The 16,654-nt window shown below is 44.4% G+C and overlaps 1 protein-coding gene and 1 long non-coding RNA gene across 4 annotated transcripts in view; both read left to right on the plus strand.

Moving 5' to 3' along the window:
• Positions 1 to 256: 256 nt before the first annotated feature.
• The window catches only part of jhy (junctional cadherin complex regulator), a 51,017-nt gene continuing 34,619 nt past the window's right edge, over positions 257 to 16,654 (plus strand). For 2 of the 3 annotated variants that reach the window (XM_045224343.1, XM_041893782.1), the window contains exons 1-3: positions 257 to 304; positions 1,115 to 1,476; positions 5,376 to 6,198. In XM_045224343.1, the coding sequence (XP_045080278.1) occupies positions 269 to 304; positions 1,115 to 1,476; positions 5,376 to 6,198 (1,221 nt within the window). In that variant the 5' untranslated portion in view covers positions 257 to 268. Of the gene's footprint in view, positions 305 to 1,109; positions 1,477 to 5,375; positions 6,199 to 16,654 lie in introns of all 3 variants that reach the window. The other variant, XM_045224344.1, reaches the window with a different exon arrangement.
• Positions 6,624 to 8,410, plus strand: LOC121579305. Its single transcript, XR_006002890.2, has 2 exons — positions 6,624 to 7,621; positions 7,958 to 8,410. It is a non-coding gene; the product is annotated as an uncharacterized LOC121579305 (long non-coding RNA).

Genomic DNA, 16,654 nt, shown 5'->3' on the forward strand with positions numbered 1-16,654 from the left:
CCATCACTATCTCCTACCATCTCTGACCCATTCACAGCACGACCGTGCCGAACCTCCGCCACACCGAGTAAAGTGTGTTTGTTTTTCAACGATTTCAAAAATCCCTGTCTATTCAAGCAACCGTGTAGGAGCCTGCTTCTTCTTCTATCGCGCCTCTTAGTGAAGGGTCAGTTGGCCCAGTCATTTTATTACAAGCATTATTAGACGACCTGGAACGCCCAAACATGCCTGCGCAGGCGCAAATTATTGTCTGTACGCGTCCGTTTCCATGGTTGCCACTCTTCAGAACTGGATAATAAAATTGGTGAGTGTCTTTTGACATTGTATAAACCAGTCGGTAATACCAGCGTCTCTCAGCTTTTAACATTTTCACTCAAGCTGTTGAGCTAATAAACGGTCTAAATTGTTTTTAGATAGACAAGCAAACCATAGTTGTTGGTGGTTGTTGCCTAGGGGAGCAAGAACCATAGCAAAGCAAACCCAGTTCTTGCTAGGCTAGCTACGGTACAGTAGCCAACATAAGGTGACACGTTTAATTTGAGAATCAAATTATGGTATAGGCTAACGTTAGTCCATGAGCCAGACCACCCAAATTGGGCCGTCGTGCACACTTCGTGTGATGATGTCTCATAGTGATTTTTAAAATGTTCCTAGAGTTGTGTGATAGCATGGGAGCTTCCTGTTTGTTATCGCGCTTTCTTTCTTCCCTACCTATTAACATGGCTGGCAAAACTTCAAACGTTACAATTTGGCAACACGTGCGACACATTTTCTACAGAGGTAACGTAAGGTTAGATAGTAGACCTCTGTTATTTGCAAGGTTTTGAACAAAGTGTCTTGAGTTAGCTAACTAATTCTCAACAACAAGTAAAGTTGAAGGCCATGTCAGCTTCTGACAGCTAGCGTTAGCAGCTAAGCTTAAGAAATGTGTGAAAATATCGAGAATATTCTATTCTGAATATGTCATTTAGCTTTTTAATACAGAGGTTTTGCAAGAAGTGGACAAGCAGCCATCGGTAAAGTAAACATATGTGCACACCTACTGTAATGAAAGCAGCACACTGACAGTGACAGTTCAACTACAACCAAGCTCTCAACTTTTTCCTCAGCACAGCAGTACAAAATGGAAGGTAAGAAGGGACCTGAGCACGGAAAGACCTATGTCAGGTTAAAGGATGAACACAGGAAACCCTCTCCACTAAAGCCAGAGGTTGGTTTAAGCCTGTGGGACTCCGCTGAATCGGACACAGAGAGCTTGGTCCAGGAGAGGGCCTACCAGCTTGAGCTTCAGAGGCGAATTGGTGGCGAGTCTGGTGACAAAAACATGACACAACCCCAAGAGGAAGACACTGATGGCTCATGTCTGAAAGAGGAGGATGAGGGGGAACTTCATGTCTATGATAGTCTCGAGGTATCAGCACTCAGACAGGACAAAAAGAACGTCCAGCAGCAGAGCAGAGACAAAGAGGTGTCCAGGTAGGCCCTAAACCTTTGCTTTATCAGCACTGCTATATAGTGATGGTTATACTGTAACCGTAACCTAAGAAAACTGAAAACTAGAGTGCCCTGTACTGCTGCATGGAAGTAGGCCTACACATAACAACAACCAAAGTAGTCCTCCACAATACACTTGCAACTCATGTAATAGCTTTGTGAGGACCATTTTCATCCACCACATCGAACAATAGTGTAGAAATCAAGTCTTGAACCATGTTGTTCACATTCTGTGCATGACTCAGCCTATACTTAATACTGTTAGGATAACCATATGTGTAGGAGAATGAAAAGTAAATAGGTTTGAGATCCAGAGGGGGGAAAATAATAGATTTCTCATAAGACGTGCTGAATATCAATGTGACTCTTCAACAAATGTGTTAGTCTAATGTTCAAAATCTATTTGCAAAGCAGCACATAAACAATAAAATACTATATTTGTCTCATGTGATGCAGATACAATGAGGCAAACACACCGTTCAGAAATGGTCTGACAAAGAGATTCAGTCAATCTTCCAAGTATATCCAAATTCTATTATGCAAGGATTGGATCCTGACAGATTCTCAGCCGTTGGAAATAGGCTTACAGTTAATGTGACCTATCTCGATGCATAATGTCAAGCAGGCATTAATATCACTGGCAATATGCCTAAACATTGTTATCTTATACTGGGACATTTTCAGCTTCCAGGAATTGTGTACAAAACCTTGCGAGCATTATCATGCTGAAACATGAGGGGTTGGTGGAGGATGAATGGCACGACAGCTTCTCTTCACGGTATCTCTGTGCATTCAAATTGCCATCGATAAAATGCAATTGTGTTTGTTGTTCGTAGCTTATGCCTGCCTTACCATAACCCCACCGCCACCATTGGGTACTCTGTTCACAACGTTGACATCCGCAAACTGCTCGCCCACATGACGCCATACACACTCTCTGCCATCTGCCCGGTACAAGACCTTGGGGAGGACGACGAGCACGCAGATGAGCTTCCCTGAGACGGTTTGTGACAGTTTGTGCAGAAATTCTTTGGTTGTGCAAACCCACAGTTTCATCAGCTGTCGGGGTGGCTGGTTTCAGACGATCCCGCAGGTGAAGAAGCCGGATGTGGAGGTCCTGTGCTGGCGTGGTTACACGTGGTCTGCGGTTGTGAGGCCGGTTGGACGTACGGACAAATTCTCTAAAACAACGTTGGAGGCGGCTTATGGTGGAGAAATTAACATTAAATTCTCTGGCAACAGCTCTTTTGGACATTCCTGCAGTCAGCATGCCAATTGCACGCTCCCTCAAAACTTGAGACATCTGTGATATTGTGTTGTGTGACAAAACTGCACATTTTAGAGTGGCCTTTTATTGTCGCCAGTACAAGGTGCACCTGTGTAATGATCATGCTGTTTAATCAGCTTCTTGATATGCCTGTCAGGTGGATGGATTATCTTGGCAAAGGAGAAATGCTCACTAACAGGGATGTAAACAAATTTGTGCACAACATTTGAGAGAAATATGCTTTTTGTGCGTATGGACAATTTCGGGGATAATTTATTTCAGCTCATGAAACATTGGACCAACATGTTGCTTGCGTTGATATTTTTGTTCAGTATATTTTCCCAAAGTAGACTTTAGGACATTTTCAATTTGGTCAGTAGGTGGCAGTAGTAGATCATAAGTGGCACCTCAAACTTATTTGTCTTCTTCTCTATGGTTGTGCATCTCAAAGGGTAGTGTAGCCTATAACATTAGTGTAATACACATTTATGTTTGCCCGTTGTAATGTTTGAACAAGCTCATCAAATTTTACTTAAACTAGATATGCAAACTAATTATTAAAATCTTGACTGAAACATGTTAGACTAAATCATAATCAGAAGTGTCCAAAATACAAGTAGGCTACAAGGGAAGTAGGCCTACAGGGCATTATTTATTGATAATTATGTTACAACCAACTGTGATTGTTTTAAAATGAGCCAAGGCATTCCCCATTTTTTATTTAGCTTTTCTAAACATTACAACAATTCAAGTGAATTATGCCATTGTTGCGCTATTTACTTTAGGCAAATTAGTGCTTCACTTTTAATTAGGCCTAATCTGTTTATTGCATTTGAAAATACTGTTTTCACGTACACGTATTAATCAAAATGAAGCTAATAATACAGTGGTTATGTAAAATGTTATAACAGTAAAGCCTTTTCCTCACAAAACAGCACATGGAAGATAAAAGATGAATAGCGTTCATTCTTCACTCAACAATGGAACAAGGCCAATAATTGAACCTGATGCACGCATTGGCAAATTAATTGAGCTGTCAGTGGACGTGTCAGGCTAATTTAGGTACTTTCTGAGTAACTGCCTTCATTTAAGGCAAATTAGATTTTAATTTTGTTGGAGGTTATCACAATAAGCGGTCACTCTGCTGTCCATTAACTGGCCGGGGCTTCATTGTCAACATGCCAGAGACCTCTCTGATGCAGGAATCTGAAGAGAGGGCCCCACATCTATTTTTCACTCTCCCAATCTACTGAAACTGTTTCGTCACTGACCTCGCAATAATAATTTCACCCTAAACAGAGAGGGGCTATTCTCTCATTGTTGTTTCCGGGCAGATTGATGCCCGCCAAATTAAGATCCACTTCACCACGTAGGCCCACATTGTTTCAGTGAAAATGACCATGGCAGATACTCACAAAAGGGTCAATTTCAGATTGTCTGCCCTGAGAACAGTCCCTATTTCCCAGCGTCATAGTCTCTCATAGCCTCGCCATTGACCGGCTCTGTCCTCAAAGCCGGGCATCCACATTCACAACAGTGGGCATTTCACACCCATGTATAGCCTACTCGTCATTCAATCAATGAATGTCCCCATTCAAGCACCTCTATTCATCCAGTGCAATATTTTTCTCTGTTTACCTCACGATTTCTTTTGAATTCTGATAAAGAAACACGTTTGAACATTTTCCATAATCTCTTTTTACTTCCCACACAGTTCAGTTTTTATTCCTACACTGTTTCTTGAAATCAACCGAGTACCTTTTGTTGCGCGGTTGGTCTGTATCTCGGCTGCCATATAATAGCCCATGGGTGTTGTTTTGTGCACAGTAAAGAAGACGTTGCCCAGCTGTGTTGCGTCCATAATAAATTCTCCAGCTTGTTGCAGTTGAGTCATTACTGAGCCATCCCTTACCCTTTTGGCCTCATTGAGTGAAGTGCCCTACACCTAGGCAGCCCCGCGCAGGGGCATCATGAGATGAGGAGTACGCTTCCCCTCGTCTGCCAAGCAGCACAACAAAGAGGCACTCTGCTAATTATTTTAATGAGATCTTTTCATCCCCGTTAGAAGGGGCACATTAGGTAGCAATTTCAGTCCATTTTATAAGCTGAAAATTGCCATTTGTGAACCATTCGCCAGTAGTAGTCTTCAGACACTCCCTCATTAGTGGATAAGGAGATGAAAATATGAAGATTACGTATAAATACAGGCAGATAATGTGCTGATGTCAAATTCAATTTGAAACAGTGGCTTGTCTGTTCAAAGAAGGACTCACTCTCATTGTTTAAGGACACCATCAGTATTGTTGATGTGTACAGTAACACCTATTGTACTGCTGACCTCTCAAAGCTTGTTGTGTTCTTCATAACATTTCAGGGATGGAGGCCTACTTGGTCCTAATACTTTTGTATTCAATGACAATAATAGGATCTTCCATTTCTTGGAAGATATTTTATTTCATCATAGGCCAGCCTATTGTACCTTTTATGATGTTTCAGTCATTCACATTGAGCTTTCCCGTTATAGTGTTCTGATTTAGGTTGGTCACTAAAGAAAATTCAAATTCCACTAGTCATGTAAATCATCTACTAACGCCTCTATTCTCAAACTCTGCAGACAGATCCACTATGATGACACCTATGCAGAATTGCGCTACGATCCCAACTGGAGGACTAATCTTGAGGGAGCTCGACAGTTCGACGAGATGACTCCACAACTTCCCCTCGAGGAAGAATCCCACAACTTGGATGAACAATCTGAGGAGAGCCATAGCGAGAGAGGACAGGAGATTTCAGGAAGAGGAGGATACAGATACATCTTTGCCCGCAGTCCAGCTCTTGCAGAGAGTATGACTCCAGAAATCACAAGTAACGAACTTCAATCTAAACACCCCCTAACGTCTTACCACCTCCACCCACTGCAAAATCAAGCTACCAGAGAGGTTTCACCTGCATTTTCCTACCATCACCACCTTCATCAGAACCAGGTTATAGGGGATAGCTTGCCAGAGTCCACCCACCCAAGTCCTGGTGTGCCATCTGAAAAAGCCATGGAAAGAAACCCACACCATAGAGTTAAGGCCAGCAGAGGTGTGAGGAACCCAACCAACGCCACTGGTGGTGAAATCCAAGCTAGCTCTCCTGACCTGGAAGACCGTTACAGGGAGACACATGACAGATACGATAGAGAGTTTCAGATTTACTACAATCAAGAGCAGTATGGACAGGCTAGTGGGACAGCGGCCGAGAAACAGTTACAGAATTCGACGCCCTCTAAATCAAAGGGTTCGCGGCACTTGTCTAGCAGAAAGCCAGACAAGCCAAGGGAGGACATCATTGAACGCAACAGAGTGACACTGGGGATCAACGCAGCCAAACAGGGCTCATACCTGAGGGCACATGCACAACAGAAGGAGGTGAAATCAGACAGCCCAAATCAGGTAGGCTTATGTGATGATAAGCTGTGTTTTTTCATGAAAGGTTTCTGAATATGTGGTTGTGTATGCAGGCAACCACAGGTGGCCTCTCCTCCTGTTTATTCCAATTATTTGTTCACGTTTGTTGAATAGGCAGGTAGCCTAGCGGTTAGAGCTTAGGGACAGTAACTGAAAGGTTGCTTGTTCGAATCCCAGAGCCTGCAAGGTGGAAAAATCTGCTGTTCTGCTCCCTGAGCGCCGATGGATGTTGAATATTCTCTGATTCAGAGGAGTTGGGTTAAATGCGGAAGACATGTTTCCGTTGAATGCATTCAGTTATGCAACTGACTAGGTTTCCCCGTTCCCTAGGTTGCAGTTTAAAAACTAGCCACTAGGAGCTGCACAAACATAGTGATATCTTAATCTCCTTTAACCTCTTCATCACGAGGTTCCCCATATCCGGGGTACTCCTCCCGCAATCTCAAACAATGGCATAGTACGGTTTTTAAACATGTGTGAATACCTGAATGTTATACACTACTGGAACGAGAAGCGTATCAACTGTGAATCTAGCTAAACTGTTGTTGCCCAAATTAAATAATATTCCGACTCCAAGCAAATATATAAGCATATAGCAAAACCAGTACTGTATTTTGAAACCGTGCATGCCCGTATATTCGTAGACAGATAACGTATTTTTCTCAACCTATCTACACAAACGATACACCATTCAAAAGCTGCTACCTCACAGATTCCAACAGTGATAGCCGTGTTCCTCTATGACCAACACTCACTAAACTATTAATCAAAGAACAAACGTAAATTTTTTTTATCACAACAACCTTTGTTGTTTCTGTTACCAAAAGTAGTGTCTGATCGAATAAAACCACTTGAAAAGATACTCTAGGGTCTCTCTCTCATTCCGAGTCGATTTCAATGAGTTTCCATCGTTTTACATGGCCAACAATGTGTTTGAAGATGAAGTCAGTAGTTTGGTTCAATCACAACAGGCACTGTTTTGTCGCCATCTTCTGGATATATGATGCAATCCCGGTGGTTTGTCATTGTTCTCATTTAATTCTACAGATCCAGAGCTTTCGATAGAGGGGTCACATGTCAAAATCGACCAACCGGTTGTTGAAATATCCAGGTGCGCACCTCATTGTCTCATATTAGTTGACTTGCTGCATTACGCACGGTTACGCAGAGTGCACCACAACACTAGAATTTCGGAGGTAAAACGCAAAGTTTATTCAAATATGGCAGGCTCTAGTAACAAATATACAGTTACAGAGGCGTTATTAATTGTAACAGATGAAAGTTGGACTCCATGTATCCCCATTGACTCTGAATGAGACGATGAGGACCTGCTTATACCGGACGAACCAGACCCCAACGACGAGAACGAAGGTTATCGTGTCCAGGGCCCTACTCAAGCATCAGAAGAGTATGTAATCCCATTGTTATTTATTACTTCTAATACTACTATTACTAATTTATTGTATGAGTACAAAACATACATTCTAAAATATCTATTTTAGTAACTGAAGCTCAACGTAAGTTAGCGCTAGCTTAGTTAGCTTGGAGGCCCACGCGCAAATTGACTTACAATAGAACGCTATGTGTATTATTTATTGTCACTGAATTATCACTTTAGTCATCATTCTCATAGTTCTAACTATTTATTTTATATATCTGACTGTTTTGAGTCAGATTTGTCAATGAATGAATACAAGTGTGTTTTAGTCATGATTTTCTTTTCTCTTTTGTCTTGTTTGTACAGTGAAGATGATTATAGGGGTATGAGCCACAGCCAGAGCATCTGCCTCCTCAGCCACAGCTTCCCCTTCCTCAGGCAGAGCCTCCTCTTCCTCAGCCTGGCCGCTTGTCTAGACAACGCACTTCTGCTCCCCTCCCTCGGCCACGGTCTTCATCGGACACTGAGTCCCCTGTAAAGAGCCCTCAACCCAAAAGAAAATGAAAAGTTTTCTCAAAGTCAGCGCATCCAAGTCAGCGTGGTGGAGGTAGGCCTGCCACTCCAAGAGTCGGGGAGGAAGAAGAGGAAGAAGAAGATAGGTGGCATAATAGAGAAGAGAAAAAAGGGTCTACATTTTGTGTGACAACCCACCCAAGGACACCATATCATTGTTTATAGTTTTGGGATGTGTGTAATTTTTTATTTTAAATGTGTTGTTTATAGTTTCTAATAAATCTGCTCAGTTTGGAGTCAAACTTTCCCAGGTCTGGGAGAACATGGGAAACAACATCAAAACAGTTGTATTTTGATGGAATGTACACATATAGTGATATGTTAGTGAAATTAAATGCCTTTTGCTGTCTGGTACCTGATAAAAGTCAAATGGCACTGATGGTGACCAAATCTACTCAAATGTCTCCATTTGGTAATCCGCCTAAACATACTTCAACTAAAACCCCTACAACTTTGGTTTACTTTACTTTATTGGCATCAAACTTCACATAAGTACTCATCTACCACCCACATGTACATATTACCTCAACTACCTCAACTAGCCGGTGCCCCCGCACATTGACTATGCAACGGTATCCCCCTGTATATATAGCCTCCCTACTGTCACTTTATTCTATTGTATATATAGCCTCCCTACTGTCACTTTATTTTTACTTCTGCTCTTTTTTTCTCAACACTTTTTTGTTGTTGTTTTATTCTTACTTTTTTGTTTAAAATAAATGCACTGTTGGTTAAGGGCTGTAAGTAAGCATTTCACTGTAATGTCTGCACCTGTTGTATTCGGCGCATGTGACCAATAAAATTTGATTTGATTTGATTTGATCAGATATTGGGCTATGGTCCCATAGTGTTTAGGGGCTGCAGCTGCATAAGTCCAATAAATTATTCCCTATAAAACCTGAAGTTACTTTCAGGCGGAATCAAAACCTCCCAATTTAGGCTGTGTTCTAGCTTCATGTACTCTGACACAGTAATACCCACATTAATTATTTCACTTCAAGATACATCTCACATGTGTTACCTTTCTTTTGCTACCAAGATTATGTTGATAGCCCTTGTCGTTTTGGAGATATACTCTATTCAATTTGGGCATGCATTTTCGAGGCAGGCACTTTAGCCAGGTGCCTAGTGATGAAGAGGTTAAAGGAGAAGTTTACCCCAAATCCAGAAACTCCCAAGTGATTCCATACTCTCTCCCTGGAGTGCAGAACTGAACCCGCTGCAAAAACGGGTCATTTGACTTGTGACGTTGCTGGATGCAGGCCTCGCTCTGCTTCCTTGTCAGTGAATGCATGATTCACAAATCCGTGAACTGTGGAGAAATTCATAGTTTTTTTGAATTAGCTATTTTTGTCAAAAGTACTATCGGTTTTGAGTCTGGAAATGTGTACTTTTCCACCTAAAATGTGCGATTATTTTATATAATTATTTTATATAGTGAAAATGGGTAACAACTGCACTTGTGCGCGCCCTCATGGGTGAGACCCTGCTATGTAGAAACGTCACGATATGCCCTTAACTAGACCTTGATGTCACAGTTTTTATTTTGGTGGTAGGAGCTGGTGCGAAAGTTGATAAAGTTAGGCCTATCGCAGGTAGTTAGTTAGGCAAAGTGGAAAAAAGAGATGGCAGTAAGAGCAAGCTGGTGTTCGGTCCCTGGCTGCACTTAATACAGGAAATCAAGGGAAGAATGCACCACATTTCACCGTTTTCCGGTAAAAGATACGCAGAAGATGGTTAGTAGCAGTTAGAAATAGTAAATACAATGTAGGCTACATACTCCTGCAGCCAACCTTACATCGCTGTGTGTGTGTAGCAAGCACTTCAGCGACGATGCATATGAATGAGATATGCAATCTGAAATGATGGGGACAGAAAAGCGATATCATGCACCAAATCATGTAGACCAGTGGTGGTTGGTGCTGCTTAAGATGAGGGAGGATCATAATTTTTTTTATGAGCATGGCCTTATTTCTATTACATTATATTGGATGACTGTCATTCATATTCCATTCACCCAGCTCAATGTAACATTGATAGGTTTAGGCTACTACATGATACTCACATTTTCCCTGTACCCATCATGAGGTTACTACAACCTAGCCTATGAATAAAAGTTTACAACGTAGGTGCACAGGTCGAGATAATTTTTAGTAATCAAGGTGACAGTCAGTGACACATGCAATACCGCCATGCACACTCTTGCCTGCATCTAGCTGATCTAGGGTATAATCATTAGTCCAACAGTTGCAAATGTGAGTTTCTATTGGACAAATTCTGGTATTTTTATCCCTTTTTCGTTCCGTTTCCTTCCGTTTAAATAACATTTTTCAACAGAATCGGCGGAATGAATACTCCTCTGATCACACGCAAACACAGTTCACTTTCATAGCAGCCACATAAAAACAGCATGATCACTTTGCTCGTTGTATATACACTACTAAAAAAAATAAAGGGAACACTTAAACAACACAATGTAACTCCAAGTCAATCACACTTCTGTGAAATCAAACTGTCCACTTAGGAAGCAACACTGACTGACAATAAATTTCACATGCTGTTGTGCAAATGGAATAGACAACAGGTGGAAATTATAGGCAATTAGCAAGACACCCCCAATAAAGAAGTGGTTCTGCAGGTGGTGACCACAGACCACTTCTCAGTTCCTATGCTTCCTGGCTGATGTTTTGGTCACTTTTGAATGCTGGCGGTGCTTTCACTCTAGTGGTAGCATGAGACGGAGTCTACAACCCACACAAGTGGCTCAGGTAGTGCAGCTCATCCAGGATGGCACATCAATGCGAGCTGTGGCAAGAAGGTTTGCTGTGTCTGTCAGCGTAGTGTCCAGAGCATGGAGGTGCTACCAGGAGACAGGCCAGTACATCAGGAGACGTGGAGGAGGCCGTAGGAGAGCAACAACCCAGCAGCAGGACCGCTACCTCCGCCTTTGTGCAAGGAGGAGCACTGCCAGAGCCCTGCAAAATGACCTCCAGCAGGCCACAAATGTGCATGTGTCTGCTCAAACGGTCAGAAACAGACTCCATGAGGGTGGTATGAGGGCCCGACGTCCACAGGTGGGGGTTGTGCTTACAGCCCAACACCGTGCAGGACGTTGGCATTTGCCAGAGAACACCAAGATTGGCAAATTCGCCACTGGCGCCCTGTGCTCTTCACAGATGAAAGCAGGTTCACACTGAGCACATGTGACAGACGTGACAGAGTCTGGAGACGCCGTGGAGAACGTTCTGCTGCCTGCAACATCCTCCAGCATGACCGGTTTGGCGGTGGGTCAGTCATGGTGTGGGGTGTCATTTCTTTGGGGGGCCGCACAGCCCTCCATGTGCTCGCCAGAGGTAGCCTGACTGCCATTAGGTACCGAGATGAGATCCTCAGACCCCTTGTGAGACCATATGCTGGTGTGGTTGGCCCTGGGTTCCTCCTAATGCAAGACAATGCTAGACCTCATGTGGCTGGAGTGTGTCAGCAGTTCCTGCAAGAGGAAGGCATTGATGCTATGGACTGGCCCGCCCGTTCCCCAGACCTGAATCCAATTGAGCACATCTGGGACATCATGTCTCGCTCCATCCACCAACGCCACGTTGCACCACAGACTGTCCAGGAGTTGGCGGATGCTTTAGTCCAGGTCTGGGAGGAGATCCCTCAGGAGACCATCCGCCACCTCATCAGGAGCATGCCCAGGCATTGTAGGGAGGTCATACAGGCACGTGGAGGCCACACACACTACTGAGCCTCATTTTGACTTGTTTTAAGGACATTACATCAAAGTTGGATCAGCCTGTAGTGTGGTTTCCACTTTAATTTGGAGGGTGACTCCAAATCCAGACCTCCATGGGTTGATACATTTGATTTCCATTGATAATTTTTGTGTGATTTTGTTGTCAGCACATTCAACTATGTAAAGAAAAAAGTAAATAAGATTATTTCATTCATTCAGATCTAGGATGTGTTATTTTAGTGTTCCCTTTATTTTTTTGAGCAGTGTATAATTCCTTCTCGCAACTATCTACGCGCTCTACTCCTCTCATCTTTTCCCTTCGCTTGTGGACTTCAGTGCACAACACATCAGCTGTCTTTGACCAGGGGAAAAAACCTTTCCAAGCCAAACCTTCATATCATGACCACTAACGCTACACACAGCCTACATCGTTGTCAAGTCATAGTCAACATAGATACTAGAACTAACGCGTTAGTAAACCCGCTACAATCATGCAGTACAGTCAGAAAGCAGTTTAGCAGTTACACCGGCGGGCCCCGGTGGCAATAAATTAACAAAACCAAAAGCTTACCTTGACTTGGAAGAGTTCCAGTGTTGGATAGCCATAGACGGCTATGTAACATAGCGTCCCTCTCTGTTTGAGCCGGGTGTTTGAGTAGGCAAAACTAGCTAGCTGCATTGCTAGCTAAGTGAAAGTGAAAGTTTAAAAAAATACAACCAAATATAGCTATCACTCTCTCTCTCTTTTGCTTCTCCTTCATTTTGGAAGAAATTAATTTGTTCAAAACTGTTCAACTATTGTATTTCTCTTTCTTTGAGTGAACTACTCACCACATTTTATGCACTGCAGTGCTAGCTAGCTGTAGCTTATGCTTTCAATACTAGATTAATTCTCTGATCTTTTGATTGGGTGGACAACATGTCTGTCACGAATTCAGCCGAGGCTGCCCCTCCTCCTTGCTCGGGCAGGCATCGGCGTTCGTCGTCACCGGAGTACTAGCTGCTACCGATCCATGTTTCTATGTTCTACTTGTTTTGTCTGTATTGGTCTCACCTGTTCCCCATCATGTAATTATGTCTTCCCTATTTAACCCTCTGGCTCACACTGTGTGTTGTGCGTGTTTGTCCATGTTTTGGTTGTCGTATTTGAGCGGGTTTGTTCCTCCCTGCGTGAAGGCATGTTCATTAAGATACCTACAGTGGGGGAAAAAAGTATTTAATCAGCCACCAATTGTGCAAGTTCTCCCACTTAAAAAGATGAGAGAGGCCTGTAATTTTCATCATAGTTACACGTCAACTATGACAGACAAAATGAGAAAAAACATCCAGAAAATCACATTGTAGGATTTTTAATGAATTTATTAATTTATTTCTGGCTCTCACAGACCTGTAACTTCTTCTTTAAGAGGCTCCTCTGTCCTCCACTCGTTACCTGTATTAATGGCACCTGTTTGAACTTGTTATCAGTATAAAAGACACCTTTCCACAACCTCAAACAGTCACACTCCAAACTCCACTAAGGCCAAGACCAAAGAGCTGTCAAAGGACACCAGAAACAAAATTGTAGACCTGCACCAGGCTGGGAAGACTGAATCTGCAATAGGTAAGCAGCTTGGTTTGAAGAAATCAACTGTGGGAGCAATTATTAGGAAATGGAAGACATACAAGACCACTGATAATCTCCCTCGATCTGGGGCTCCACGCAAGATCTCACCCGTGGGGTCAAAATGATCACAAGAACAGTGAGCAAAACTCCCAGAACCATACGGGGGGGACCTAGTGAATGACCTGCAGAGAGCTGGGACCAAAGTAACAAAGCCTACCATCAGTAACACACTACGCCGCCAGGGACTCAAATCCTGCAGTGCCAGACGTGTCCCCCTGCTTAAGCCAGTACATGTCCAGGCCCGTCTGAAGTTTGCTAGAGTGCATTTGGATGATCCAGAAGAGGATTGGGAGAATGTCATATGGTCAGATGAAACCAAAATAGAACTTTTTGGTAAAAACTCAACTCGTCGTGTTTGGAGGACAAAGAATGCTGAATTGCATCCAAAGAACACCATACCTACTGTGAAGCATGGGGGTGGAAACATCATGCTTTGCAACGAAGGAGTGGCTTCGTAAGAAGCATTTCAAGGTCCTGGAGTGGCCTAGCCAGTCTCCAGATCTCAACCCCATAGAAAATCTTTGGAGGGAGTTGAAAGTCCGTGTTGCCCAGCGACAGCCCCAAAACATCACTGCTCTAGAGGAGATCTGCATGGAGGAATGGGCCAAAATACCAGCAACAGTGTGTGAAAACCTTGTGAAGACTTACAGAAAACGTTTGACCTGTGTCATTGCCAACAAAGGGTATATAACAAAGTATTGAGAAACTTTTGTTATTGACCAAATACTTATTTTCCACCATAATTTGCAAATAAATTCATTAAAAATCCTACAATGTGATTTTGTCTGTCATAGTTGACGTGTACCTATGATGAAAATTACAGGCCTCTCTCATCTTTTTAAGTGGGAGAACTTGCACAATTGGTGGCTGACTAAATACTTTTTTTCCCCACTGTATGAGTAAGTACGTTTTTCGATTAGCTCTGTGTCCTGCGCCTGACTTCGTCCTACCGCATTACACTGATGCCTTGACAGAAACACGCACCATTTATGGAGTCAGCAGGTACAGCCATGCCAGCCGGATCGATGGAGGAACGCGTCCAACATCAAGCGACCATGATCCAGGCTCTCGGCACCGCAATGGAACGCGTGGTGAATACTATGGAGCGATGGGAGAGAGGAGGTTTTCCTATACCTCCTCCAACTACACCACCACCTACACCGCTGTCCACCTTTTCACCAACTGGGTCCAGTGCGATTCGGCTCTCGCTCCCGAGGGCATACGACGGTACAGCTGCCGGGTGTCAGGGTTTTCTGCTCCAGGTAGAGCTATACCTGGCAACCATCCACCCGGCTACCTCGGGATACGAGAGTGTGTCCGCCCTCATCTCCTGTCTGTCCGGGAAAGCGCTCGAGTGGGCCAACGCCGAGTGGGGAGGAATAGACGCAGCTTCTGTACGTTATGAGGAGTTTACCCGCCGCTTTCGGGCGGTATTCGATCATCCCCCGGAGGGGAGAGAGGCGGGCGAACGTCTATTCCACCTCAGACAGGGGAAGAGGAGCGCACAGGATTTTGCACTGGACTTTAGGACTCTGGCTGCCAGCGCGGGATGGAATGAGAGGGCCCTTATCGACCACTACCGATGCAGCCTAAGGGAGGACGTTCGTCGGGAACTGGCCTGCAGGGACACCGACCTTAACCTGGACCAACTGGTGGATATGTCAATCAGGCTGGATAACCTGTTGGCCACCCGCGGACGTCCGGATCAGGGGCCGTCCATTCCATCCCCCAGCACCTCCGACCCTACCCCTATGGAGCTTGGAGGTGCTGCTCTTAGGGAGACCGGTAGAGGGGCCGTCCCCTGCACCAACTGTGGCCGCAGAGGACACACTGCTGGTTGGTGCTGGGGAGGGTCTTTAAGGAGTCGAGGCGGTTGGCAGAGCACTGGTGGATTGTTTCAGGTGAGTAGGCACCCGACTCACCCAGAGCTCCCTGTTGCGCATATGTGTATAGATGTTGTATTTCCAGAGTTTTCCCCTCATTCCCAGCATAAGGCGCTAGTAGATTCAGGCGCAGCTGGGAACTTTATTGATTGTCAGTTTTCCCGTAGTTTAGGGATTCCTATTGTGCCTGTTGCTGTGCCCTTCCCTGTACATGCCCTAGATAGTCACCCTTTAGGGTCAGGTCTGATTAGTGAGGTCACAGCTCCACTCTGGATGAAGACGCAGGAGGGTCATGAGGAAAAGATTAGTCTATCTGATTGAATCTCCTGCGTTTCCAGTGGTGTTGGGCCTTCCCTCGTTAACCTTTCATGACCCCACTATTTCATGGCAACAGAGGGCTCTCAAGGGATGGTCAAGTCAGTGCTCGGGGAGGTGTGTAGGTGTTTCCGTAGGGGCAACTACGGTGGAAAGTCCAAACCAGGTTTCCACCATGCACATTCCGCCTGAATATGCCGATTTGGCTCTTGCCTTCTGTAAAAAGAAGGCGACTCAATTACCACCCCATCGACAGGGGGATTGTGCGATAAACTTCCAGGTAGGCGCTGCACTTCCCCGGAGTCACGTGTATCTTCTGTCACAGGAGGAGACGGCGGCTATGGAAACATATGTCCCCGAATCTCCTTGAGTTTCTTTTTTGTGAAGAAGAAGGATGGTGGCTTACACCCGTGCATTGACTACCGTGGTCTTAATCAGATCACTGTGAAGTACAGCTATCCACTTCCTCTGATTGCTAGTATGACGGAGTCATTGCACGGGGCGCGCTTCTTCACTAAATTGGATCTCAGGAGCGCGTACAACCTGGTGCGTATCCAGGAGGGAGATAAGTGGAAGACAGCATTCAGTACCACCTCTGGGCACTATGAGTACCTCGTCATGCCATACGGGTTGATGAATGCTCCATCAGTCTTCCAATCCTTTGTTGATGAGATTTTCAGGGACCTGCACGGACAGGGTGTAGTGGTGTATATTGATGACATTCTCATATACTCCGCTACACGGGCCGAGCATGTGTCCCTGGTGCGTCAGGTGCTTGGTCGACTGTTGGAGCATGACCTGTATGTGAAGGCGGAGAAATGTCTGTTCTTCCAAGAGTCCATCTCCTTCCTAGGGCAGCGCCTGTCCGCGTCAGGTGTGGAGATGGAGAT

Source organism: Coregonus clupeaformis, chromosome 13, assembly GCF_020615455.1.
Source record: "Coregonus clupeaformis isolate EN_2021a chromosome 13, ASM2061545v1, whole genome shotgun sequence".
Classification (NCBI taxonomy): domain Eukaryota; kingdom Metazoa; phylum Chordata; class Actinopteri; order Salmoniformes; family Salmonidae; genus Coregonus; species Coregonus clupeaformis.